The 27,762-nt window shown below is 50.3% G+C and overlaps 2 protein-coding genes across 6 annotated transcripts; both read left to right on the top strand.

Annotated features, from left to right (window-relative positions):
• The first annotated feature begins 419 nt into the window (after nucleotides 1–419).
• Nucleotides 420–16,778, top strand: C1RL (complement C1r subcomponent like). Of its 4 annotated transcripts, none has more exons than XM_026502539.4 (7): nucleotides 420–579; nucleotides 1,904–1,949; nucleotides 4,077–4,220; nucleotides 10,466–10,655; nucleotides 11,910–12,035; nucleotides 12,177–12,251; nucleotides 14,081–16,778. In XM_026502539.4, exons 1-7 carry the CDS (start codon nucleotides 422–424, stop codon nucleotides 14,851–14,853), a joined length of 1,512 nt encoding a protein of 503 aa, XP_026358324.3. In that variant the 5' UTR covers nucleotides 420–421; the 3' UTR covers nucleotides 14,854–16,778. The 4 variants fall into 4 exon arrangements, with proteins under 4 accessions (XP_026358324.3, XP_044241195.2, XP_026358325.2 ...); XM_044385260.3 differs by lacking the exon at nucleotides 420–579 and adding an exon at nucleotides 4,778–5,006 and having other exon boundaries at nucleotides 1,905–1,949; XM_026502540.4 differs by lacking the exons at nucleotides 420–579; nucleotides 1,904–1,949 and adding an exon at nucleotides 4,778–5,006 and having other exon boundaries at nucleotides 3,990–4,220.
• Nucleotides 16,779–18,294: 1,516 nt separating this feature from the next.
• Nucleotides 18,295–27,396, top strand: C1R (complement C1r). 2 transcript variants are annotated; one of them, XM_044385261.3, is made up of 12 exons: nucleotides 18,651–18,809; nucleotides 19,325–19,450; nucleotides 19,543–19,771; nucleotides 21,055–21,247; nucleotides 21,779–21,925; nucleotides 22,025–22,221; nucleotides 22,466–22,613; nucleotides 22,724–22,845; nucleotides 23,938–24,016; nucleotides 24,354–24,509; nucleotides 25,779–25,853; nucleotides 26,313–27,396. In XM_044385261.3, the coding sequence occupies exons 2-12, from the start codon at nucleotides 19,425–19,427 to the stop codon at nucleotides 27,080–27,082; spliced, it is 2,142 nt and encodes a 713-aa protein (XP_044241196.1). In that variant the 5' UTR covers nucleotides 18,651–18,809; nucleotides 19,325–19,424; the 3' UTR covers nucleotides 27,083–27,396. The 2 variants fall into 2 exon arrangements, with proteins under 2 accessions (XP_026358329.1, XP_044241196.1); XM_026502544.4 differs by lacking the exon at nucleotides 19,325–19,450 and having other exon boundaries at nucleotides 18,295–18,809.
• The last annotated feature ends 366 nt before the right edge of the window (nucleotides 27,397–27,762 follow it).

The following is a 27,762-nucleotide window of genomic DNA, read 5'->3' as shown; positions in this document are numbered from 1 at the left end:
TCCTCGGGGAGATGATGACCATGATGAGGAGATAGTAGCACTTCTGCCTCTAAGAATTTCTTTGAATCAGGGTGGGTGAATCAGGGTGGGTGAAAAGAAATGCAGGGCTGATAGGTGATTAGACAGGTGTATGAGGGAGTGCCTATAGTGAAACATAATCAAAAGAATATGACAAAGAACCAGAGACAACACAATACCCGGCCCCCAAGACTTATGATCCAGTGGCTGCTTCAATATCCCTTCCTCCCAGGGCAGGTCACTGGGGGGCTCATGCCAGGTTCCCTCTTGTTCCTGGGCAGTTCCCACAGGTCCGAGCTTTTTACCTGCAGGGGGCAGTAGAAGTCTTCCTCTATGGTCGCTCCATTTGCTCCTCCCACTGCTGCAATTGGCACAAAGTGGCCCAACCTGGACTTCAACCCTCATGCTTCCCTCCCATGGGCCGCGCAGACCACAGTCAGCCACCTCACATGCTCTGACATCCAATGAGAAGGCAGGACCACAGACAGCGGCTGTATCTCAAGATCTCCAATTGAAGGCAAGGTGGAGCAGTGCAGGCCAGCAACAGAGGAGTCCACGGAGGTAAATTCTACTCGCCTTCACTAGATCCTTCCTCTCTCCACTGTGAGGCAGTGTCCTGGGGCTTCCACATGGCCATCGCTCCTCTCCCCCAGAGCACCCAGTCTGGAAAGAAGGGCACAGAGGAGACACAACCGCAGTCTGGGGAGTGATTAATAGAGAACCTGGAGCAGAAGGAAATAGAAAAGAGTCTTTGAAAGAGAAATTTTTAAAAATGAACAGCTGGCATGGCCCCCACCAAACTTTCCTTCAGCTTCTCCTTCAAGTTCAGTCTGGGTGTTGGTGGTAAGAGGTCTTCTTGATCTCAGAGACATCCAGCCTCAATTGGGGTAAAAAACTGTCTCCAACATTCTAGCTATCCCTGAGCCAGATGGCAAGTAAGTGCTGTCTACCCCAGAGAGTTTTTTAAAGGTCATGCTGGGAATTACTCTATTTCTAGTGACCTTCTGCCTCCTCCTGGAGCCTTCCCTGGCCACAGCCCCATTGCCTTGCTTGGGCCAAACCTTCTCACTTGCCCTGGAATAACTGGACCTGTCTCCCAATTATAGGTGAAAACCAGAATGTGTCTCATATTCCGTTTGTTAACTTTATCTTTTGTACATTTGAAGCTTCTCAGGCCTGCCTTTTTTCCCCCCTCTAAATGCCCTAAAATGAAATTCTGGTGCTCAGTTTTCAAAAGCAAGCCCCGTAAATGCTCACAAAATAAATCTCAGCAAGATGAGAACAGAGTCCCTCTTATCCTAGAGTTGCAGAAAATCAAACACGATTCTGCTTCATAGAGTTGATTCTGATAAAGTGGTGAATCAAGAACATTCAGTCCCACTGGTGTGAAAATATGTAATCCTGTTCTATGTATATTTATATCATCTTTAGAAGTGTAATTTGCACAAAGGAATCTTTTAAGACATGCAGACAGACATCACAGAAGATTGCTGTATGACCAATACAATGTAATTTGTAAACCTTAAAAGTCAGCAACTCCGGTTGGCCGTTGATAACTTATTAGTCTGAAAATAATACTTAATTAATTAATTTTTTTAAAGAGAGAGAGAGAGCACGCATAAGAGGGAGAGAGCGCGTGCACAAAAGCGGGGATGGAGGGGGGGTGGCAGAGGGAGAGAGGGAGAGAGAGAATCCCAAGCAGGCTCCATGTCCAGCACAGAGCTGGAGGCGGGGCTCAATCCCACGACCCTGAGATCATGACCTGAGCTGAAACCAAGAGTCAGGTACTTAACTGACTGAACCACCCAGGTGCCCCTGAAAAAAATCTCTTCAATTTCAAAAAAGGCATAAAGACTTATGAGATTGTTGTTTGTTTGTTTGTTAGGCCAGAGGAATACCTTTGGGACCGTCTTATCCTTTCAAGCATAAAGGTAAAATCTCATTCCTCTGTTTGTCTTTTTCAAAGAGTTTAAGAGTCTGTGATAATTTGAATTAACAGGGGGAATCCTTGCCATTTGATCTACCAGGAAAGCTGGGAATCAGCCTCATGGGAAGAGCTGGAAAAGGAGGAAGGGAAGCAGCAAAATCCCAAATCCAATTAACTGGAGGGGATCTGGAACGTGTGGCCCATAGCCACCCCGCCCTGGCAGTGACAGAAGGAAGACAAATGCCCTGACCATGATATTTGGGGTCACCATCTCCACCGTACCCCTATTACTTGAAGACCGTAAAAATTCTCAAGTTCAGTAGGCAGCGGCCTTCTCAAGCCAGAGACTCTCCAGGAAGAGGGGGTGACATGAGGCTTGGAGGAGAGGAAGCTGTCGGAGCTGAGGCTTGGATCAGGGAGGAGGAGGAAAGCAAGAACACAAAGGCCTGGAGAAAGGGAGGAAAGCAGTGGGGGTGTGGGACAAATAAAGGAAGAAGTAACGAAAAGGAGGAAAACAGACGACCAGGGACCTGAGCAGTGTATGGGCCCAGAGTAGAGGTTACTTCTGGAACGGGGGTGAGAGGACTTGCCTACTGAGCTCTCCCTTGGACTAAGGATGGAGGCAGGATGCTCTAGGGTAGAACAGAACACAGAGGGATGGTGCTTGAGAAGGAGCCTGGTCATTTGGGGTGACCCAGGGAGAGCCTGGAAGGAGCTGCTTATTGCCATTACCGGATTGTACAGTATTACAGGAGTATACCATTTTTAGTATATTTTGTATCTTTAGATTTTTCTCACTCTGGTATTAGAGAGCTGTACTACAAGGGTATGTGTTTTGTTGCCTCTGCGGGGTAGGGGAGGTATCCTGCAGAAGAAGGGGAAGCAGCAGAAGTCAGGTCCCAGAAAGTGGTAGCAGGAAAGTACTTAGCAAAGTGATAGCGGGGCTGGAGGAAGGGGGATTTGAGGGTCAGTATGGGAGGGAAAGAAAAGAAGCCAACTAAGAGGCTTTCTACCCATATAGTCAAGATCCAACCACATGTGTTTCAAGGTCATGTCCATGCGCTAGGCACGGTGTTAGCGATCATTGATGGCGGGCCAGGTAGCCACAGTCCTGGCCTTAATGGAGCCTGCTAGCTGGCCTGGGGCACTGCTTGGAAGTGTCCCTAAGGGTTTCCGGAGAGCCTCTTGAACGAAGAGTGGACCAAGAGCACTGGAGTGGGTGAGGAGCCATTCTTAGCATACGGCAGCCTTTGTGGTGCGCGGAACTGGGAGAGAGACAAAGCCATCACATGTTATAATTCTGAGCCCCAGAGGTGTGCAAACCTTCTAGACGGAGCTGGAGTCCACAACAGGACGTGACCCTGTGCCAACCAATGCTGCAGATTTACCCCACATCTGCGGGCTTCCCCCCATCCCCTCCCCTTTCAGATCACAGCCAGGGAAGCTGCTTGGAGCTGGTGTCCCCACTGGCCTCCTTCTCTGGGCAGATCATGTCCTCAGGGAGCAGGCTGTTGCTGACTTTCCGCATACCTGCCTCCTTTGAGGACGGAACCATTGGCCTCCACAAGGGCTTCCCGCCCCTTACCAAGCCAGGGGTGAGTGTCTCTCCTGGGGGTGCAGAAAGGGCAGCCTCTGCCCCCTGCCATGGCCTCTGGTATCTGTCTAAAGAAGTCTGGGCAACCAGCTTCCAGGGGCTGTGGGCAGGATTTAAAAGGCTACCTAAGCGAGTGCTCCCCACCCATACTTGATGACAGAGGAGGAAGGAGCAGCTCAAGTTCATGGGTCACAAACTTCACTTTCTACAAGAGGCAGTCTGGTAACAAAATGAGGGGAAAGGTATGGCCCATTAAAGGTGACAGCCTTCACGCAGGAGCCACCCTCCCGTGTGATACATGCACGAGGTAAAAAATTAGTTTTAAACAGTACAAGAGTCAAGAGTTGGTGCCTTCCCGGCCCCCTGATACTTTCTGAGGGTAAATGGGGTTTGGGAGGTGTTTTTCCTGTGTATTGTGGTGGGCAAACTATTCCTGAATCAGACAGCAGGTGGCGCTCAACCCAGAGAATTAGGAAAAAGGGAACAGTGGAGAATTACTTAACTCATTTCCAGTAACTTCTTCCTCCTCCCCCGCAGGGCCTTCCCCAGCCCCACCTCCTGTTCCCTGGTGTGGGCCAAGTCCTCTCGCTGGTTCCAGATGTCCAGTTCCAGATGCCTGGTCTCAGAGTGGGGAAATGCCCACTGGAGAAGCCCCCACTCCACAAGCTGCCCAGGCAAGATGTGAGTGTGCCCACGGAAAGGCCTGGAGGAGAGGAAAATGGCGGGCAGAGGGAACGGTGGGACCCAGGGACGTGCACACACACGCACACACATGCACGCGCACACACACAGAACCAGTTACTGCCGGGGAACTGGAAAGTTGCCTGTAGCCTCTAGCAGCCTTCCCTGGAGTTGGTCAGGCTCAGAGCCAGGAGGACTAACATATTTAAACGTCCCTCCCTCCTACCACCATTGCTCCCCCAGATCCCAGGGTGGGATTGGGATTTGCCGAAGCAGAAAACAGCGCCCTACTTTGACTGAGACTGTCCTGGGACACGAGCAGTGGTGGAAAACTCAAGAGTCCAAGCTTAGGTGGGCTGGGAGGCGGAAGGAATCAGGGTGAGGAGGGGCATTAAGGGAGGAGCCAGCAGGTGCCCAGGCCTCAGGGGCGGAGGCCACAGCGGCAGATGCCTTTGCGGGCCTCTCTATTTCTCAGCTTCGCCTGCCCCTGTTCCTCATATTTCCACAGGCCCCAGGCTATAGGCGTGTGGCCATATCTTGCTCTCACCCACTCACAGGTGGTGGCTACTCCTCTGGGGAGTCCTCCAGTCTTGCCCCACGCAGGGCTCCGTGCTCTTGGCCAAGCAGCTACCCGAGCAGCTGACATCCCCTGGGTATCCGGAGCCATATCTCAAAGGCCAAGAAAGCTCCACTGACATCGAGGCTCCAGAGGGCTTTGCCGTGAGGCTGGTCTTCCAGGACTTCGACCTGGAGCCGTCCCAGGACTGTGAGCAGGACTCTGTCACAGTGAGCTATGGTGGGGGTCCTGAAGGGACTCTGGGAGGGAGCCTCCTGGCCTGGAACCCAGAGGCAGGGGGACGTGGCTGTGCCCTGAATGGCAAAGAATGGATGAAGAGCCCAAGTCAGGAGCCCAGGCAGCCTAGTTGGGAGGCCAGGTCTGCCCCAGGGCACTGCCTTCCGCCAGCAGCCCTGCCTGCGCCCCTGCTACCATCTGGGCCCCACAGAGCAAGAGAGAGGGCGGCGGGGCAGGCCCTGCCTTTGGAATTTGTACCAAGGGACACACACATACTGCAAAACCCTGGCGTCAAAGAGCAAGGACTCACACATCAGTCAGTAAAGATCCACCAAGTATCTGTGGAGTGCAGGCTCCGTCTGATCAGGAAGCTGGGCCTAAATAATAACAAAAGTTTAGGTGACTCTTCAAGCTGCAGGATAAGGACACTGTAAAAACAGCACTTTACATTATCTTTTGGGTTTAATTTCCTTCGTATCAAAATAATCCATGCACGGAGTTCTTGTAAAAAGTAAGTATACGACAAGGCTTATAATGAAAACAGCAGCCTCCAGCCTTCTTCCCAGCCCCAGCGCCTCTCCCAGCGGCAGCGCCTACAAGCCACGCAGCTGCTCCATCTGGCGTTTACTTCCATGTGTATAAATAGCATGCTTATTGTGTTACTTTTTTGCATATGATCACTTAATTTCCCACTATAGAAGGTGAGGACTCGCTTTACGTCTCTTAGACCTTCACCGCATTGCCCCACCCCATCCTCCCAAGCTACCATTATTAGCATTTTTTGTTATTTTCATTGTCATGACTTTAAAATATTCCCTTCTGAGCACATGCTGTACAATAATTATGTGTCCTTGCTTCTCCGGCTTTTGGGTCTCCCAGGAGTCAGTAATCGCATAGAGTTTTTTTGGGTTTTCTGTTTGTTTTTGTTTTGATTTTTAGTTTGCTCAGTTCTGTCTGTAACTAAGCTCCCCCAACTCTTAATCTCCTCTCGACATAATCAACTACAGATCCCAAGCTCTTGGTCCTCCTTTGTATTGGTGACCTCCCACCCAAAGAGCTGGTGATGATTTATCTCCTCGGTCTGAGTTCCTTCCTCTCTAGAGCCTCACGCGTTCTGGAAGTTCCCTTTTCCCTCCTTTTGGGCATTTCCTGTACCTGTCCGTGCTGGAACTGAACCCCATACCATTCTCTTTCCTGGTTTAGTCCCTTCATTTTGGAGGAGCACATTCTGCTCCAGAAAGGGTATGAGGGAATAAGCTGTAAAGGATCTCACATACCCCCAAATGCCTTAGTTCTACCCTCACAGTTGATGGATAATGGGTTGGGGATGCATTCTGGATTACAAGCCATTCTCTCTCAGAATTTTGATGAGACAGTCTGCTTGCTCTAGTGTTGTTAAGTCTGGTACAAGTATGATTCCTGGTCCTTAGTTTTTTCTGTCTAGAACTTTTGGAACATTTTCCTTATTGCCACTATTCTAAGTTTTCATTCCCAGGTACCTTGATGCAAATCTTTTTGTACTCATTGTACAGGGTTTTTTAATCTAGAGACCTTTTTTTAAGATTTTATGTAGTTATTTGAGGGAGAGAGAGTGAGAGAGAGAGAGAGAAACCATGAGAGGGAGGAGGGTCAGAGGGAGAAACAGACTCCCTGCTGAGCAGGGAGCCCCATGCGGGACTGGATCCCAGGACTGGATCCCAGGACTCAATCCTGGGACTCCGGGATCATGACCTGAGCTGAAGGCAGACACTTAACCAACTGAGCCACCCAGGTGCCCCTGATCTAGAGACTTTTTAAATATAGTCCTTCAATTCTGGGAATGCTCTTGTTTTATTTTGGTTTTTGGTTTTTTTTGGTTTTTTTTAGGCTTCTGAGCCTATGTCTGTTTATTTTTTATTTTATTTTACTGAAGTATAATTGACATACAGTGTTATCTTAGTTTCAATTGTGCAACATATTGACAACACAATTCTATACATTGCTCTGTGCTTACCCCAAGGAGTGTAGTCGCCATCTGTTATTATAATATTATTGATTATATTCCTTATGCTGTACTTTTCTTCTCATTTACTCATTTGTTTAAGTTCTTATTTAAATTCCAGTTAGCTAACACACAGTGTCATATTAGTCTCAGGTGTACAATATAGTGATTCAGCACTTCCGTACAACCCCTGGTGCTTGTCATGACATGTGAACTCCTTAATCCCCATCACCTATTTCACGCATTTCCCCACCCACTGCTCTTGTATTATTTTTTAAATAAGTTCCAGATGTCTGCTTTCTTTATTTTCTCTTTCTGGAGAAAGAAAGTAAATTTAGCTCTTGTAAATTCAGGACTGATTCTCCAGTTTTATTAATCCATTCTGTTCTGTTTTCCATCTCTTTTTGCTCCACTTTCTGGGAGATTTCCTCGTTTTAAATACCAACTTCTTTTTTAAGATTTTGTTTATTTATTTGAGAGAGAGAGCAAGCGTACAAACAGGGGTAGGGGCAGAGGGAGAGGGAAAAGCAGACTCCCCACTGAGCAGGGAGCCCTACATGGGGCTCGATCCCAGGCCCCTGAGATCATGAACTGAGCTGAAGGCAGATGCTTAACCAACTGAGCCACCCAGGGGCCCCTTAAATACGAACTTTTTATTAATTATTTTCTGCTAATGTATTTTTTCATATCTAAAGGCTCATTCTTATCTTCCAAACATACCTTTGTATAGAATATTGTTCTCGTTTCATAGAGGCAATATCCTTTCCCTCCCCAGGGATTATTTTTAAGTGTTTCTTCTGTTCCTTGTATTATCTCTACTTCATCCAGTTTCCCTTTTATTGTTCATTTGTTTTGGTCTCTGCTTATCATGTTAGAAACTTTCGTACAGTGTCTGAGAATCTTTGGCCGTCCATATTTAAGAGTGAAATACTCAGACGGCACTGGGTGCTCCATGTGGATACCTACAATTTGTGAAGTGATGGGTTTGAAAATAGAGTTCTCAACAAGGTGACCTATTTGTGCTGTTGGGGAACCTCCCAAATATTAGCTTGTAGCTGAACTCAGATCGGAATCCTCTGGTCTCCTGCTCAGGCTAGCCAACATTCTGGTAAACAAGCAGAGGAGGGAATCTCACTGCTTGATAATGTAGACTTTCACCTAAGCCCTCTGTTTCCCTCACTGGTCTTCACCTCCTCTGTTGAGTGTGCTGGGGGACCCCAAGTCCAGGGTCTGGCTCGTGCTCAGGTCATCTGCTAGCGTGAGCTGAGGGAGTTGCCTGGACGCACAGGGTGGGCAAAGGGACCTAGAGTTCTGAGGTCTCCCCACGCCGGCTTTCCATCAGCCTTTCCTCCATCTTCATCCTCGGGGGTGCCTGGTTACCCCAATTTCTGAAAATCCTTGGGTTCTGTGCTGAGAACCTGCTTGCTTTCTGGTGGCCTCCACCTTTGCAGGCTCATTGCCTTTTGTCCATCTCTGTCCCATCTTCCAAAATGTCGACACCCCTGCTCTGCTGTCACGTCCTCTCACTTCCTTGCCCTCGATTACATGCACTGCTTTATCCCTTTGCTGTTGTGTGTGGGGGCTTTGAGGTGGGAAAGGAGATAAATGCATGTGTTTACTGCTTCAGATTTTCCTGGAAGTCGGGACTATGCTTCGTTTAATTCAGCCTATGTCTGTTGAGCACCTGGCTTGAGGCCCTGCTCTTCTCAGTCGTGGGCAGTTTCCATCCAGGCCTGACTCTTCCCTGTCATGGAGGGAGTTCAAGCCCAGGAAGAGGAGCCTTCCCTCCTCTCTGCTTCCAGAGCAAATCACACAGACACCATAAATGCAGAACTTAAAACCCTGGAGTCCAGTTCCATTTTTACTTTTCAATATACTCCACTGGCCTGTGGGCTCCTCGGTAGCAGAACTGTGTGTTCTTCATATCTGTACCCCCAGCACCTATCACAGTGTCTCACACATGGGACATAATCAGTACCTGTTGAAGGGATGAATGAATGAATGAATGAATGAATGAAATCCAAGCTTCTGGAACACACAACAGAATGAATTTGGGATGAGCAAGTGTTTAGCGTCCTCCTCACCACTGTTTCTTGTGCAGACTCTGGACAACTGTCATGGGGCCTGATATTGTCCTGGCTAGAAGAGGCCTCATGGACCATTTTATAGGAGGAAACTGAGAGCTGGGGTTAAGAAATCCCCCCCCCAATCGTGTCACACAGGGAGGTGGGGCAAAGTCTGGAATTTAACATAGGTCTGAGGACTGGGAGTCGGGTGTTCATTGTACTTTGCTTAGTTAGACTCCTAAGTCGTTTTAGTTAGCCAACAACTCATGCGGAAGGGTAAGAAGAAAACTGGAGCATTTAACAACCAAGTCTGTCAATAAAGGACAGTTTCCTAGAGTAAAATGCTTCTTCCCCATGAGGTAGGTCTCTTAAGTAGGGACATTAAATATGTTAATGTCCTAAGGGAGGAAAAGTATTGAGACATGCCCAAGCAAGACATTCTAGGTGATTGAAAACTTTTCTTTGTGCCAACTTTCCCCAGTTACTGTACTCATGGAGCTGGAGGGAGCCTTAAAGGAATTTGAGATTTGGGGAGAATGAGAGAACAAAGAGCTAGCAAGAACCCAGGATATGTAGGTCATTATGAAAGTCAGAAATCAAATGAGCTGACCAGTGAGCTGTGTGCCCAGAGAAGAGATTAGGCATGAAGCATGGGCCAGGGGAACTCCTTCCAAGGTGCCCTTCCTTGGGTTGGGGGACCCACAAGGGATTTGAGCAGGGGGGAGGCAGGCAGAAGGAACAGAAGCAGAGACACCCTGCTTCAAGCACATAGTAAAGCAACCTTAGCCAGGGTACACACACCGTGTACATTTTGTGTCCGTAGATTTCATACCTTGTCAGGGGGCTTCACTTAAAGTTTCTGGGGTGAGAGGAGGAACATTCCAAAAGGAGAAGAGAAAAAGCTAGGAACCCAAGGGGCTCAAGTCTTTGCAGAGTCTTGCTGCTTCACAGATGTTGGCCACTGCAAGTTCTTTGGACGAGTGGAAGGTGATAGGGGTGGAGGAGGTGAGACGGGAAGGACTTACGTCTGCATATTTGTCAATTCAAGGCTGTGGTGCCATAGGCCCCATTTGGAGCATCAGGGAGTCCGTGGAGAGCAAAATAGACGTGGTTCCTACCTTCTTAGAATTTATAATCCAGCAGGCAGTTTGGAGAAACCCTGGAGCTTCTTGAAAGTAGGAAGCCCCGGTGGGCTTTACGAGATACTTACGGTAAGCTAAAGAAATACACTAGGTATCCGGTCACGGATAAAAGATACCTGGGGGTCAGTAATGGGACAGGACGCTCCTTGAGGAAAGCTCCCCGAGGGACAGCTTCTGAGCCCCAGAGGTGTGCAGACCTTCTAGAGGATGTGGCCCTGTGGTGCAGATTCACCCCACACCTGCCTGCCCCCTCTCCCTTTCAGATCACAGCCAGTGGGATGGATCCAAGCCGGTTCTGTGGGCAGCAGGGCTCCCCGCTGGGCAGCCCCCCTGGTCAGAGGGAGTTTGTGTCCCCCGGGAACCGACTGCGGCTGACTTTCCGAGCCCCCGCCTCCTCTCAGGATGGGACCACTGGCCTCCACAAGGGCTTTCTGGCCCTCTACCAAGCTGTGGGTGAGTGTCCCTCCTGGGTGTGCAGCCTCTGCCTATAGCCATGGCCCCTTGTCTCCTGAAGGGACAAGTGGAAGTTTGAGTGACCCCACCGCCCACCCCTGCTGTGCCCCTGCTGCTGAGCAGCCCAGTTAAAGGGGCAGCCGTGGCTCAGCTCCAGCAGTTGTTTCCATGCGGATGTACAGGCCCGATGCTTGCACATCATCTCTTCTTTCAAGAGAAGCCGCGAGTCCAGATTTTTTAAGTGAAATTCTGGATTTTCAAATGGTAACTCAGGTTTTTTTGAAAGATAATGCATGCACATGATAAATTTTTTTTAAAATAAAATAATACGGTAAATAAAAATAATATAATATGGGAATAGTGTAAGAAGTAAGTCTTTCTCTGATCTCTGGCCCTTAGTCCCTGGCTACCCTGTCTGGAAGCAATCCTGTTGTCCACTTCCTGGGTGTGCTTCCAAAGACATTCCATGCCATTCAAATATACATATTGTTGCATGGGGGGTGGGGGAGGGGTGCATAATATTCACAATGTCTTAAATTGAGCATTTTTTACTCAATAATATATCTTTTTTAAAAGATTTTATTCATTTATTAGAGAGAGAGCACGAGCAGGGAGAAGGGCAGAGGGAAAGAGAGAAGCAGACTTCCCACAGAGCAGGGAGCCCAGCTCAGGGCTCGATCCCAGGACCCTGAGATCATGACCTGAGCTGAAGGCAGACGCTTCACCGACTGAGCCATCCAGGCGCCCGTCAATAATATGTCTTAACGATCATCCCATATACACGTGGCTAGCATTGCCTAATTCTTTTTAAGGACCACGTCGTGTCCATTTGCTGCGCGTCCTGTATTTCGCTGGTCCTCCGCTCCTACTCTGCAGCCACAAGCAGTCCTGCTGCGGATATCCCTGTATATACATCCTTGCGCCTGCGTAGGACGGCAAATTCTTAGAAATGGAAATGTTAGGCAAAAAAGCATTTGCAATTTAAGTTTTGGCATTGCTAAATTTCCCTGCAAAGAGGTTTTGCTGATAGGTACTGATTAGCCATGTATGAAAATGCCTGTTTCCCCATACCCTGTTTATCACAGTTATTTTCCATTTCTTTAATCATTTTTTGTCATGGATGATCTGATCAGTGAAAAATAGTTCAAATGTTCTAAATGAAAGACTGTGCAAATCACACTGAATATGGCCCTGGGCCAGAATCAATCCCTGGGCTGCCAGTTTGGGGTCCTCCTGACTACTGGTTTCCGACAGGTGTGACCCACAGTCGGCCCATCGGCCAGGCCAGGGGAGCCTCTGAGGCCACCAGCGCACCTGGAGACCACCCCTCCAGGATCCAGAATGCCTGCCGGGAGCCCTATTATCAGGCAGTGCCAACAGGTGAGTCCCCGCCTGCATCTGCGGGAGAACCGGCTCCTATTGCCTCCCTCCCACCAAGAGGCCGAGGCGCTCTGGGCACCTCCCACCCCCACCTCCCAATTCTGAACCTGTTTCTCTGCCTCCCCTCATTTCACTCCTCAGGGACACTCACCTGCACACCCCAGGGCCCCTGGAAGGGGACACAGGATGGGGAGGAGCTTCCTCACTGCGTGCCTGGTGAGTAGTGACCTCCCAGCGCCGACCCAGTGGCCGCTTCCTGAAGAAACCTCAGCTGTATGTGGGGCCCGTGGGAGCGGCACACGGAGGGTTAAAGGAAAGCCTTAGGGTAGACAGGGAGAGATAAAGGCAGAAGGGGCAGAAGAAGAGGGGAACCAAGAAGGTCCAGAAAAGGAGAGGCAAGAATCTTGTCCCTTATTCAGGATCAAGAGATAACTGAGAAAGTAAAAGCATAAAGGAAGTTCATCAGAGGGGACAGTAAAGGAGAAGAGGGTCAGAAGAGCAGAAGGAAGAGAAACCCCTCTCTCGGGATGGTCTGCGTTAAGGATACACAGGCTCTCTGTCCTCAAAATATCTCCCTACCTACACGCTGCAGGGCCAGGAAGTCGGCCATGTTCTTAAGACTTTTTATTAAGATAAAATTTATGTAACATAAAATGCACCATCTTAGCCATTTTAAAGTACACCATGCAGTCATTTTTCAGTATATTCACAAGGTCGCGCCACCATTACCACTAATTCCAGAACGTTCCCATCACCCCAGAAAGAAACCCAGCACCTCCAAGTCCCCCTCCCCCACCCCCTGGCAACCAGGAATCTACTTTCTGTCTCTGTAGATTTGCGTGTTCTGAACATTTTCTATAAAGGGAATTGTGCAGCATGTGGCCTTTTGTGTCTGGCTTCTTTCATTTAGCCTGTTTTCAAGGTTCATCCATGTTGTAGCAGGTGTCAGGATTCCATTCCTTCCCATGGATATACCACCTCTTGTTCATCCATTCATCAATTAAAGGACATTTGGATTGTTTCCACATTTTGTCTTTTATGGATAAGGCCGCTATGAGCGTTCGTGTACGAGTTTCTGTGCGAACATATATTTTCTGTTCCCCTGGGCATATCCCTAGGAGTGGCATTGCTAGGTCACGTCACACCTGCAGGCTTCACTTTTTGAGGACTTGCCAGGCTGTTTTCCACTGGGGCTGCATCCTTTTACATTCCCACCAGCAAGATACGAGGGTTCAAGTTCACCGTTTTTGAAATCCATTTTTTTGAGGTGAAGCACTGCCTTTCTAACCCAATCTGAATAAATTTCTCAGATCTCGCTCCTGACCCTCAGAAAGCTCTCAGGCCAGGCTGATGCAGTGTTTGGGGAGTGGGTTGGGGGGCAGGTGATGGCGGAAGACGTCAACGAGGAAGGAAGGACACAGAAAACAGAGGCAACAGGCACTGAGGACAAACTGCCTGCTGCATGATTTAGCTCAGGATGGCCCCACCAAGAGTCTGAAGAAGAGGCCTTACAATGTCCAAGGGATGGGGAAACAGGTGAGGGGACCAATAGCACACTTACTGTGATGAGCACCGAGAAACGTGTAGAGCTGTCTGATCACTATATTGTGCACCTGAAACTAACATAACGCTGCATGTTAATGACACTGGAATTAAAATTTTAAGTCCTATTATTAAGGTAAAATAAATAAGAGTGATTCTTTTTTAAAAAGAAAATGTCTGGGGGCGCCTGGGTGGCGCAGTCGTTAAGTGTCTGCCTTCGGCTCAGGGCGTGATCCCAGCGTTCCGGGATCGAGTCCCATATCGGGCTCTTCTGCTGGGAGCCTGCTTCTTCCTCTCCCACTCCCCCTGCTGTGTTCCCTCTCTCGCTGGCTGTCTCTCTGTTACATAAATAAATAAATTTTAAAAATCTTAATAAAAAAAAATTTAAAAAGAAAATGTCTGGGGCAGGACGGGGGAAGAGACAGCTTCACAGAAGCAAGTCTTTAACAAATGCATCTTAATAGAGCTGCTGATGTCCCCTGTACCTCTCTCTTCTCTCGCAGTCTGCGGCCGGCCCGTCACCCCCATCGCCCAGAACCAGGAGGCCCTGGGTTCCTCCAGAGCCAAGTTGGGCAACTTCCCCTGGCAAGCTTTCACCAACATCTACGGTCGCGGAGGCGGGGCCCTGCTGGGCGACAGGTGGATCCTCACGGCCGCCCACACCATCTATCCCAAGGACGGCATCTTTCTCGGGAGGAACCGGAGCGTGGATGTGTTCCTGGGCCACACAAGCATCGACGAGATGTTGCGGCTGGGGAGCCACCCAGTGCGCCGCGTGGTGGTGCACCCGGACTACCGCCAGCACGAGTCCCACAACTTCGACGGGGACATCGCGCTCCTGGAACTGCAGCGCGCCGTGCCGCTGGGCCCCAGCCTGCTCCCGGTCTGTCTGCCCGAGCGCCAGGCCCTCTACCGCAGCGGCGTGTGGGGCTACGTCAGTGGGTTCGGCGTGGACAGGGGCTGGTTAACCACCGAGCTGAAATACTCACGGCTGCCCGTGGCCCCGCGGGCGGCCTGCCAGGCCTGGCTGCTGGAGAAGCAGAGGTCTGAGGTATTTTCTGCCAACATGTTCTGCGCTGGGGATAAGATGAGGCAGCAGAGTGTCTGCCAGGGGGACAGCGGTGGTGTCTATGTGGTATGGGATGAGCGCGCCCATCACTGGGTGGCCACGGGCATCGTCTCCTGGGGCGTCGGCTGTGGCAAGGGCTATGGCTTCTACACCAAAGTGCTCAACTACCTGGACTGGATCAAGGGAGTGATGGACGGGAAGGACTGACCCTGGGGGCGCTTGAGCAATGCCACTCAGCGGTGGAGCTGCTTAGGAGGGAGGGCTGGGCTCAGGGATGGGGACGGGGAGAGGGAATCCCTATTCAAGTGACTGCTGCCCTGTCCCCTGTGCGAGAGAACTCCTCCTCCTTCCCAGCTCCCCTGCCGCTGCCGAGGACTCCTCATCTTCCTCCTCTTCCTCCTCCTCCTCTTCCTCCTCTTCCTCCTCTTCCTCCTCCTCCTCTTCCTCCTCTTCCTCCTCCTCCTCCTCCTCTTCCACCTTCCTTCCGTTTTGCGCTTGGCCCACATCTCAGCCAGTTTCGCTTTAAACTTCATCTCCTGCGGACACGGCTTCTTCCCTACTCTCCCGGGAGACTGTCACCTTCTCATCCCCTGTTCAAGTGGGGTTATGGGGGATGTGGTCTTAAGTGCTTTCATTTCCGAAACATTCCAAAGCCCCTCTAGTTGGCCTTCACACATTCAAACTATTGGCTTCAGCCCGCACCATATCTCCTAGCTGCAATCCTAGTAAATAGCCCATTTTGACTTACATGTTCTGCATACCAGGCTCTTCACGGGTAATTTCATTGACTCCTCACAGCAAGTTTGCAATGGAGGTGTTATTATCCACATTTCACAAATGAGGAAACTGAAGCCCAGGGAGATAAAGTGACTTGCCCAAAACCCACAGCTGGGATGGGACCGCCATGGGCTTCCCAGGACACCATGATAGCTCCCGATTGTCTTCGAGACCTACTGTGCTTCCCCTTCCCAATCCCCGCATCCTTACAGGTCCTCCCTGAGAATTCCTGCTTCGGTGAAGATGACAACAACTGGCTCACACTTTCCTGCTGGCCCCATCTCCTGCAGACCCCAAGCTGAGCCCAGCCCTGGGCTCGATATTGGAGCTGACACCCACTAACGCTGCTGGACACCCGGGTCTGGGCTTCACCTGAGAAGACCAGCTCTTTGACTTTTAATAAGGCCTTAAGGTGATTTACAGTGAAAGACACAAGTAAAATACAATTGTTCAAATGGAAATAGAAAATTAATACCATAAAGCAGAAGAGAGCAAATTTGCTAGCATTGAAGGTCAAGTTAGCTACCTCGTTAAAGGTTAAATTGATCTTTGAAATACGGCAGGATTCGAAGCTGTACATACATGTGGTTCCTTCGATGTTTTAAACTGTTTTTAAACCTAGGTATAAAAGGCTATTAAAAACACCCTAGGGGCGCCTGGGTAGCTCAGTCAGTTAAGTGTCTGACTTTTGGTGTTGGTCAGGTCGTAGTCTCAGGGACGTGGGACTGAGCCTGTAGTAGGGCTCTGTGATCAGTGCAGAGTCTGCCGGGAATTCTCTCTCCCTCTGCCCCTCCCGCTTGTGTTTGCTCTTTCTTTCTCTCTCTAAAATAAAATAAATAAATCTTGGGGCACATGCGTGGCTCAGTAGGTTAAGCATCTGCCTTTGGCTCTGGTCATAATCCTGGGGTCCTGGGATTGAGCCCTGAGTCGGGCTCCCTGCTCAGTGGGGAGCCTGCTTCTCCTGTTCCCTCTGCTTGTATTCTCTCTCTCTCTCTCTGTGTCAAATTAATTAATCAATTAATTAATTAATCTTTTTTTAAAACACTTTAAAATACCCTATTTTTCTGCAATTACTAAACTTTGCTAAATTGTATTTAATGAACATGTACTTGTTTTATTTTATTTGTTTTTATAATTGAAAAAAGTGATGTTTCTCCCTGCCAGGGCAGAAAAACACATACCTGTATCTATAGAGCTATATAGATCCAGCTGTCTGGATCTACCCACAGAAAGTAACATACCGTTACTTTAGTAGAGAAACTTTTTCCCCCAGAACCCAAACCTAAGAGGAATAAACAATAAAACAGACAATCTCTTCAATACTGGTCTTTAAACCAGTGCAGGAGTAATCTTCATATGGCTGTTTCTTCTTTCTGTCCTTGGTGTAAGTCAAGGGTACACGACAAATGTGCAAGTCAAGGTTCTTTGAGTGGCCGGGCAGAGGGGAGGCAGGCCGGGACTAAGCTGATGAAGCCCAGGTTTGTCACTTTGCAGCCATGGTATGTGATGCCAGGACAGAACTCAGAATCCCTGGGATGGACAGGAGAACTTCAGTGAAGACTTACCTTCTGTGACCACCTGCTCCTCACCTGTGGTCTCTGCCATTCTTTCTCCACTATGAACACAACACACACAGACACAGACACACACACACACACACACACACACACACACAGTGCTGTCAAAATGCTAATGCAAAGTATTCCCCTTCTTGGGACGCCTGGGTGACTCAGTCAGTTAAGCGTCTGCCTTCAGTTCAGGTCATGATCCCAGGGTCCTGGGATCGAGTCCAACATTGGGCTGCTTGCTCAGCAGGGAGCCTGCTTCTCCCTCTGCCTGCCACTCCCCCTCCTTGTGCGCTCGCTGTCTCTCTCTCTCACACACACATTCTGACAAATAAATAAATAAAATCTTAAAAAAAAAAAAGAATCCCCTTCTCTCTTGTCTCCTCATCTAGTCCTTACCCTTCTCTATCCTTTGTCTTTTCTGACCTGACAAGGTGATGGGTCATATCAGGGAGTATGTCATGGATCAGCCCTGCCATCAGGTTCATTCCTCAGCTCTGACATTTAGGCCTGCTGGAGGAGCCCTCCACACCCTGGTTGACCTCACCCATTCCTGTACCTGCTCTCTAACCACATGCAGTGATGACTTGGTCACTGCCTAATGGTGAACTGCCCCATCTTCGTGAGTCCTTGCAATCCATTGCTTGGGAAAGTGCCTGGCGTATTAGATAGGTAGTCCATACATGGGTGAATGAGTGGGTAGGTGGGTGGGGGGAAGGAGGGATGAATCCAATTGGAGAAACAAGCAGGATAGACTATCAAGGCCTCCAAGTCGGAGGCCAGCTCTGCCTGAGCCTCCCTCTGGAATCCAGTGCCGTCGGGTATTTGAGCCATGGAGAGTTGAGCAAGAAAGGCTTCCACAGAGAGCAAACTTTTAAATTAGGAGACTATAGCCTGATGCACAGCAGAGACAAGAGTGCCCCCCCTCCCGGAGGCCTGGCTTTCTCTCAGAAAAGACCAAGTCACCGTTGGTCCACAGCCACACTGTCTGCCTAGCCGTAGGCAGCCATGACTCTCAGGGGTTCACACACCTGAGCAGATGCCCAGACGAAGAGGATGTCTCTACCCTCACTCAGCTTCCCTTGCGTCTCTAACAGCCAAGTTCACTGGCAAGTCTGAGTTCACTGAAGTGAGGAGGAAGGGTCTTAAAAGAGCCCCTAGTGCAGCTGCAGGGTCACCCTGACATAGCAATCTGTGTTCCATGTTTAAGTGTCATTCATGGGGAAAGCAGGCTGGGGCTCTTCCATTCTCTTCCATCCGCTCCTGCCGTGCCCTCTCTGCCTTGTGCTTCCTGTCACACCATCCTGGACTTTAAAACGCTGGCCATTCCTGGGTGACTAAGGGCAGGAAGAACCAGATTCGTGGACCAGGGCAATGTAGAAAAGAGAGTCCCCCCTCAACTGCGATTTCCGTTGCCTTTGGCGTCAGAACCTTGTAAACACAGCAGCAGTTCCTGAAGAAAGGGAGAATTCAGATCAGATTTAGAAAACGAGAAGTCTGGGCTTCCGACCAAAGGCTTTCTCCATTCTGAAAACTCGGGCGCATCTCCTTGGCCCTTCCCCAGGCCGGCCAGCAGGTGGCACCACCATCAGGGATTTCAAAACCAAAACTACATTAAACTGCAAACAGATTTTTTTTTTTCGTTTTGTTTATGCAAATAGTCCATTCCCTACAACATTCCTCCCGGAATGGTCCCCTCCTTCCCCTCCACAGTCATTCCCTCCCCCTTGCCTCCCCTGCATGACCGCTCTCTCCCTCAACACAGAGTGGATGAAGACGCTGTCAGGAGAGTCCTGGATCCAAAAACTGGCCTTGAGAAATGTGAGTAAGGCTGATGGGGCCCTGGGAGGGAGGGAGAAGCCAGAGGAGAGAATCCTGGGCATGGGACGCAACCCTGCTCCCAAATTCATTCGGGGAGACAGGAACACCCCTCCTTCCCACATACCTTACCTATTCCCGTAGGCACACGCATGCACAGGCAAACACATACCCCCCCATCCCTCCTCCTGAGGAGGAGACCTTACACCCATGAGGCAATGGCCATCTTCCCTGCTTCCTCCCAGCTCATGGCAGGGGAGCAGCAAGATGAAGGGACCCACTGTGCCCACGAGGGGTGTGCTCAGTACATGACTCCATATCCATAGGACCTTTCTCCCAGAGGCCTTTGCCTCTGGATAGGAGCCTTTGGAAGCCCCATCAGAGAGCCATGACTGGAAACCCTCGCCCTCCATTAACTGGTCCCAAGCCAGCCCTATTCCGGGAAGGGGAGGGGAGTGGTGGGAGAGGGCAGGGGAGGAGGATGGGGAGGGAGGTACAGGGCGTATGATGACCTCTAGACTGGACATTGCCCGAGGGGAGGACACCCAACGCCGCGGCTGCAGAGACCAGCCTCGCCACTTCACCACCCCCACCTAGAACATCTCTGCAAGGTCTAAAATGGCCAGAGAGGAAAATACCGAGTGGTATGACCATCCCAGCCCCCACCCCAGGCACTGCCCAAATGGCAGGGGTGCCGCACCCCTCCAGCACCAGACACCCACTTTCTTGTCGGCAGGTGGCTCTTATATCTCCTGGTGCTGATCCTGTTCTGCCGAGTGGGAGACTCCATCCCCGTTTCACAGAAGCTCTTTGGGGAGGTGACTTCTCCTCTGTACCCCAAGCCTTACCCCAGCAACTTTGAGAAAACCACTGTGATCACAGTGCCCACAGGATTCAGGGTGAAGCTCATCTTCTGGCAGTTTGACCTGGAGCCTTCTGAAGGCTGCTTGTATGACTATGTCAAGGTAGGGGATCAGGTTGGGAGGCAGAGGGAGAGCTGGGTGTCTCTGGAAACTGAGGACTTGTGCTCTTATCAGCCTGGATAGCATTCCCCACCCACGGACATAGCCCCAGCCCTGCAAGAGCTGATGGCCAAGTGGAGTTCGGAGAGTCTGGTGACAGCATGGATGGGGCGTCCCCTGAACTTAGAGGCCCTTAGTGAGCACTGAAGGGAGAAACACAGGGGAGGGAACATACAGGCCTCACTTCCAGGAAATGTACTGTCTATAGGAGTCAGAAAAACCTTCCCCATCGGCTGACTTGCTGGGGGTCTTTGGAAAACTGCTGTGCCTCGGTTTCCCTGTTTCCGTGTAGAATATCACCATGGCTGCCTTCCTAAACAGGAACATGGGGAAGAGAACCGTGTGAGGTGGTAGCTCAACAGAAGCCTCAGCAAGGTCCATGGGCTCAGTCTCCTCACCTCTGTAACAGCCAAGTGTGCTTTCCCAGTCTCAACTTTCCATATCAATAAAAAGGAGATTCTAGATTCGGGATTCAAGTAGAGTCTACACACATGCAGTAAATACCATTCCCAGGAGACCCTCTGGAGGTTACGAGAGAATAACATGAAAACGATATGTCTTCTACCCCAGAGGACTGGAGAAGTTTGCAGGGTTGGGGGGAGGGGTCTTGGTGGCGGGGATGGTGAGGGATGGGGTGGGGGCAGGATGTCTTCCACTTCTGAGGGGTTAAGGAACCTGTGAAGAAAGTGGGAAGCTAGGTGATGCTAGCCCGTGCGGAGGCTGGAGAGGCTCCCACTTAGCTGAGCGTATCAGGAGGCACGGCTGGACGTGAATGGTTCGCACAAGGTGAGGTGGAGTAACTGGACAGAAAACACAGCAGACCACTCCGGTCCCCAGGAATGAATGGGTGCTAAGGGCTGTGTGGAGACAACCAGATTCCAGTGGAAGATGAGCATGGCAGGTGGTGGAAATGAAGAAAGGTCTGAAACATGCCAGGGGACAGAGAACAGGGAAGGGGTGATGTACCAACACAGGATAATATGCCAGGAGTTAGCCACTGAAGACTCAGATGAACGGATGAAAGTCACTGGGGGAACAAAAAGAAAGCAAGTCACCAAGGGGAGGTTTACAACAGCCAGAGCCCCGCGGGGAGAGACCAGGTGGAAGCTGGTCCAGCCGGGGGGTCACCACTCACTCCTCGGGACAGGAGGAGGACTTTGCTGACCTTCCACGTGGGACGGGTCTCCTCAGCTGCTCTTCTTCCCACCCCTGTCTTGCTCCACCAGATCTCTGCTGACAAAAAAACGCTGGGGAGGTTCTGTGGGCAACTGGGTTCTCCACTGGGCAACCCTCCAGAAGAAAAGGAATTTATGTCTCAAGGGAACAAGATGCTGCTGACCTTCCACACGGATTTCTCCAATGAGGAGAATGGCACCATTATGTTCTATAAGGGCTTCCTGGCCTACTACCAAGCTGTGGGTGAGTGGCCCCTAGGTGTCTTTTTTTCTGGCTGTAGGCATGATGCATGGGGACCAAAAAAAGGGGAATCTTGAATCCACTGAAGCAGGAAGCCTGTCCTTCCTTATTTTTCCCCTCAAGAGAGCTTTTTCCAGGAGAGGCCTGCCAACTTGGATTCTGTCACCATGGGCCAGTTCCCAGAAAGCATTAGAGTGGCCTGAAGCTGGGGCTCCTGGGTGGCTCAGGCAGTTAAATGTTCAACTCTTGGTTTCGGCTTGGGTCATGATCTCAGGGTCATGAGATTGAGCCCTGGGTCAGGCTCTACACTGGGCATGGAGCCTGCTTAAGATTCTCTCTCTCCTTCCCCCTCGGTCCCTTCCCCCACCCCCCAAAAAAAGAGAGAGAGAAAGAGAAAGGCCTGGAGTTCCAGGTAGCCAGGAGATGATTTTGTCTTTAGTGCGTGTCTCTGGTGCATGACCTTTCTGAGAGCAGAGCCATGGCAGAAGTCCCCACAGGCAGGAATTTAACCCTTCCTTCTGGAATGTCTTCCAGACCTCGATGAATGTGCTTCCCAGCGCAACTCAGTTGAAGAGAATCTCCAGCCCCAGTGCCAGCACCTGTGTCACAACTATGTTGGTGGCTACTTCTGTTCCTGCCGTCCAGGCTATGAGCTTCAGAAGGATGGGCATTCCTGCCAGGGTAAGGTTGGGGCACTGTGGGAGGGAGGCAGGGGCCAAGCAAGGACTGCGGGGCCATCCAGAGAGTCCGTGGTGACCCCCACCCTCTCTGCTCTCACAGCCGAGTGCGCCAGTGAGCTGTACACAGAGCCATCCGGCTACATCACCAGCCTGGAGTACCCCCGGCCCTACCCCCCTGACCTGCGCTGCAACTACAGCATCCGAGTGGAGCGCGGCCTCACCCTCCACCTCAAGTTCCTGGAGCCTTTCGAGATCGATGACCACCAGCAAGTACACTGCCCCTATGACCAGCTACAGGTACAGCCATCCTACTCCCTGAGGCTCTCCCTTCCTCCCATCCCTGCTTCCCGCTAGATCCTCTGGCCAACTGGGACAGGAATGACCAACGTCGCACACGGGCTAGGCAAGTGGGTCCCGGGGATCCCTTTCCTCCTCCAGCTGAAAACATACACACAAAGCAGAGTTCCCACCACCACCACCATCCTGGCCCAGTGGGAAAATGTCTGAACTGGAGAGACGGCCCTCCCCTCTTCCCCACCAGATCTATGCCAGCGGGAGGAACATCGGCGAGTTCTGTGGGAAGCAGAGACCCGCTGACTTTGACAGCAACAGCAATGCGGTGGATCTGCTGTTCTTCACAGATGAGTCGGGGGACAGCCGAGGCTGGAAGCTGCATTATACCACCGAAAGTAAGGTTGCCTGGGGGCCTCTCTCACTGGCCAGCAACAGGGCAGAATCAGACGGGACAAAAGAAGGACAGTGGTTCTGAAATAAATATGTCCTCTGGTCTCCCCGACAGTCATCAAGTGCCCCCAGCCCCAGACCCTAGACAAGTTCACCATCATCCAGGACCTACAGCCTCAATACCAGTTCCGTGACTACTTCATTGTCACCTGCCAACAAGGCTACCAGCTTGTGGAGGTAAGAGCCTAGGGCCGACAGAGAGAGCGGACCCAGCCCTCCAGGAGCAGTTCAGGTGGGTAGGTTCCTACCAGATTTAGGCTGAGCCCCAGCTGGCTTCACACATGTTTGGGCTGGAAGATCACCTGGTCTACCTGCTCTCAAACTTGACCTCACATTGAAAACCCTTCGAATTTTAAAACACTGATGTCTGAGCCCCGGCAGAGACTGATTCCATTGGTCCTCCGAGGGCAGCTAGGATTACTTACAGCTACCCAGGTGATTCTAATGTACAGAGAAGTTTATGACCTACTGGCCTAGCGTGATAACGGTAGGATTTAGGGACTGAAAAGGCAGGGTGGAGTGCAAGGAGTGACTCATTCAACATCACAATGATTTTGTCCAGGAGGACTGGAACCAAATCTCCTAGTACATGCCCCAGGGCTTTTTTATGCACAATGGTGTTCTCACCCTGGGCCCCCCACCCTGTCCTCAGCTTTGCAGGCTCAGGAAAGACCATGGTTTTATTGGTTAATTTCACAAAAGCTGGTAAACTAAAATACTATTTTAAAAAACATACAATTGGAGTGACCCTTGGGTCTACCAAGCTCGTGTTTTTTTTTTTTAATTTAAAGTTGTGGGGTTCAGGGGCACCTGGCTGGTTCAGTCCATAGAGCATTCGACTCTAGATCTCAGGGTCGTGAGATCAAGCCCCACGTTGGGCCTGGAGCCTACATAAAATGAAATAAAACAAAATAAAATAATATAAAATAAAATAATAAAATAAAATAAAATAAAATAAAATAAAATAAAATAAAATAAAATTGTGGGCATCAACTGGACCGTAGTGGAAGCAGACAAGAGTCTGGAGAGAGAATTATCGGGTCTGACAATCAGCCCCTGCTCTGACTTTCCCCTGCGTGACTCAGTGCTCCCATCTGCAACTCTGGTTCGAGGAAAACAAAGGAGCCACATCCATGGGGGTGCAGAGGTCTGAGAGCCTGAGAATGTCTGACATTCCCCGCTACTCCCGTGTGGGAAAGGCAGGAAGGGAACCACAGTGCCTCCTTGTGCTAACGGCACCTCTACCTCTGTCTGCCTCTTCTCAAACAGGGAAACCAAGTGCTGCTCTCCTTCACAGCTGTCTGTCAGGATGATGGCACCTGGCATCGTGCCATGCCCAGGTGCAAGAGTAAGTCACAACTCAGCAAGTGCCTGCCCCTGGGGAGCTCCCACCCCCCAGCCATGGAGACCTAGGCTATGAAAGGAAGAGCCCCCCAAAACACCCTCCCCCCTCACTTGTCCCTTGAAGCCTATGGCCCACCTCAGGAACCAGTCAGCAGCGCTGGTGGGCTCTACCTAGAACTAAATTTCACTCCATCTTGTTCCTATCCTTCACAAGCGCCCCCGACTGACCATATTTCCCTAAGGTTCTCAGCCTGTTCTGTGGGCAGAAAACTCAGGTTCTTCCCACAGACTTTCCAGTACCATCCCTCTCAGCTCTCATACTGCCCTGTGTTCTCTCCAAGTCAAGGACTGTGGGCCACCCCAAAGCCTGGCTAACGGGGCCTTCAATTACATCACCACAAAGGGGGTGAACACCTACCAGTCCCGTATCCAGTACTACTGCCAGGAGCCGTATTACAAGATGCACACCAGAGGCGGCATCAGCGAGACCGCACGAGGTAGGGACCCATGCAAATGGCAGCCTTCTCCCTTCCATCTTCTCAGGACGTCTTCTGAGATTTTCCCAACATAATCCCTAGGGGTGTATATTGAGGTATCTGCCCTGGACACTGGCTTCAGGGGCCTAAAGTACAGTGCCAAGGAGCATCTAATAGGGTTGAAGGAGGCAACTGAGCTGATACAAAGAAAGTCCTAAGTCTCATAAACAGTCGGCTCCCTCCCACCACCACCATGACCATTACTACTGCCACCCTCGCAAGCACCATCATCATCCCCACCTCCACCTCCACCAACACCACCTCACCATGATCACCAGCATCACCACCAGCATCACCACCATCATGACCAACCCCCACCTCTACCACCACCAGCAACACCACCACCCCACCACCCCCACCACCATCATCACCACCATCATCACCATCATCACCACTGCCCCACCCCCCACCATCACCACCACCCCTACTATCACCACCATCACCACCACAACCACACTACAGCTAGATCACTGGACTTCCCCCAGCATTCTCCCCACATAGCCCCCAGACTCCTATGTTGTGATTTTTTTGCGTTTAGGCTTACTAAATGACTCTCAAACTCATCTTCAAAACTTTTCTTTAAAATGAACTAAATCACATGCTTTGTAGGTTTGAAACATCCAAAGGAAAAAAAAATCTTATATATAGATTATATGGTATTATTTAAGAGCTTGGCTCTGAAGTTAGACAATCTGCAGTTTGCATCTTGGTTCTGGAACTTAGAAGTTCTGTGACCTTATGCAAATTATCTAAGTTCAGTTTCCTCCTCCAAAAAATGAAGATAATAATGCATCCCTGAAAGTGTCACTGCAGTGCCTAAATGAGATAACGTAGATAAAGCGCTTAGCAACATGCATGGTGCACTGTCAGCAATCAGAACATGGAGCTACCGCTACCGTCTACTATCCCACTACCAAGAAGCAATCACTGATAAGATTTTCCTACGTTCCTTCCAGTTTTTATGTCTACTTTCCATAAATAGGGATCACATCAAACAGAGTGAAGTGCTCTGATTTTTTCACTGGACATTAAAACAAAAATATATGTAGAGAGCCTCTCAACACTTTTGATATTCCATCCTTATGTATTTGAACCTTTTCCTTTGTCCTTGTCCATGTCGTTCCGAATCTCCTGCCTCCCTGTCCTGCACACTCAGTGCCCATTGGCCTCTGAGACCTGGTTTCCCTGTCCACAACCTCCCAGCCTGATCATAGCCCCCTCTTCCCACAGGGGCCTATACCTGCACTGCTGAGGGCATTTGGAAGAATGAATGGGAAGGATCGAAGGTTCCTCGCTGTTTGCCAGGTGAGTGGAAGCCCTCTGGGGCCATCCCCAGTGCCTTTTGCAGCCCTGCAGGGCCTCAGGAAAAGCGTGCACAGAGAGTGGAGACAAAGTGAATGGAGAGACACTCCAGCTTGAGGTCAAAAACAGACAAAAGGAATAAGGGAAAGAGGGGAGGACATATTCCAGGAGAAAGGGAGAAAGGAATCCAGCGAATCAGACTCCGTCCTGACATTCCTTTTTCACTGAGCAGATGGGAAGTCTGGGAATAAAAAGAGCAAGAAAACCCCCAGGAAGAAATAAACAAGAACAAGGAGAAGAGGCTGACAAAAGGCCAAAGACAGAGGGTGTGTGGGAATGGGAGGAGAAAGAGGAAAGAGCCCGGAGCCGAAAGAGGGGCCCTAGGGGGAACTGACTGACCACAGAAGGGAAGAAGGCGGCCCAGGCCTGACTTGTCTTGCCTTCCCTGTCTCTCCTCTCCAGTGTGTGGAAAACCCGTCCACCCTGTGGAACAGAAGCAGCGCATCATTGGAGGGCAAAAAGCCAAGCTGGGCAACTTCCCCTGGCAGGCCTTCACCAACATCTATGGGCGAGGGGGTGGAGCCCTGCTGGGCGACCGCTGGATCCTCACAGCTGCCCACACCCTCTACCCCAAGGATCACGACGCACAAAGCAACGCCACTGTGGATGTGTTCCTGGGCCACGTAAGCGTGGAAGAGATCACAAAACTGGCAAACCACCCTGTCCGCAGGGTCAGCATCCACCCAGACTACCGCCAGGATGAGTCCCACAATTTCGAGGGGGACATCGCCCTCTTGGAGCTGGAAAATAGTGTCACCCTGGGCCCCAACCTCCTCCCCATCTGCCTCCCTGACAATGAGACCTTCTATGACAGGGGCCTCATGGGCTATGTCAGTGGCTTTGGGATCATGGAGGAGAGGCTTTCTTATGACCTCAAGTTTATCCGTCTGCCCGTAGCTAAGCGAGAGGCGTGTGAGAGCTGGCTCCGGAAAAATAAGAGGAACGATGTGTTTTCTCAAAACATGTTCTGTGCTGGGGACCCGTCTCTAAAGCAGGATGCCTGTCAGGGGGATAGTGGAGGGGTCTTTGCAGTGAAGGATGAGAACAATGATCGCTGGGTGGCCACGGGCATCGTCTCCTGGGGCATCGGGTGCAGCAGGGGCTATGGCTTCTACACCAAATTACTCAACTATGTGGACTGGATCAAGAAGGAGATGGAGGGGGAGGGATGAGCCCAGAATTTACTAGGTCAGAATCCAGAGAGCAGCGCATAAAAAAAATTATCTGACCAGTTATTGATAACCACTTAGAATCCATATTAAAATCACTGATGCAGAAAGATACCGTGTGAAATAAATGCTCTTTTCTATAACCCCATCCCTGCTCGTCACCTAAAACAACCCAAAAGTCACCTTTCTTTCCTCCAAGGATTACAGAAGATATATTCCACAATCTCTACTTATCATTGTTCTTTTCCATTTTTGTACCTTTGGATAATTGAAACTCTTTCCAAATAAAATTTTATGAGAAATTCCAGTGTGCAAAATGAGTTAAAAGCAGTATTTAATCAATATAAAAATATTTAGTGAGATCATACTTAAAATACTTAGGAAGGTAGGGGCACCTGGGTGGCACAGTCAGTTAAGAATCTGATTCTTTATTTTTTTTTTTAGATTTTATTTATTTATTTGACAGAGAGAGAGGGAACACAAGCAGGGGGAGTGGGAGAGGAAGAAGCAGGCTCCCAGCGGAGGAGCCTGATGTGGGGTTCGATCCCAGAATGCTGGGATCACGCCCTGAGCCGAAGGCAGACGCTTAACGACTGAGCCACCCAGGCGCCCCAAACATCTGATTCTTGATCTCCACTCAGGTCTTGACCTCGGGGTTGTGAGTTCAAGCCCTGTGCTGGGCT

Source organism: Ursus arctos, unplaced genomic scaffold (genome assembly GCF_023065955.2).
Source record: "Ursus arctos isolate Adak ecotype North America unplaced genomic scaffold, UrsArc2.0 scaffold_26, whole genome shotgun sequence".
Lineage (NCBI taxonomy): Eukaryota > Metazoa > Chordata > Mammalia > Carnivora > Ursidae > Ursus > Ursus arctos.
This window is presented reverse-complemented; position numbering and strand designations above follow the sequence as displayed.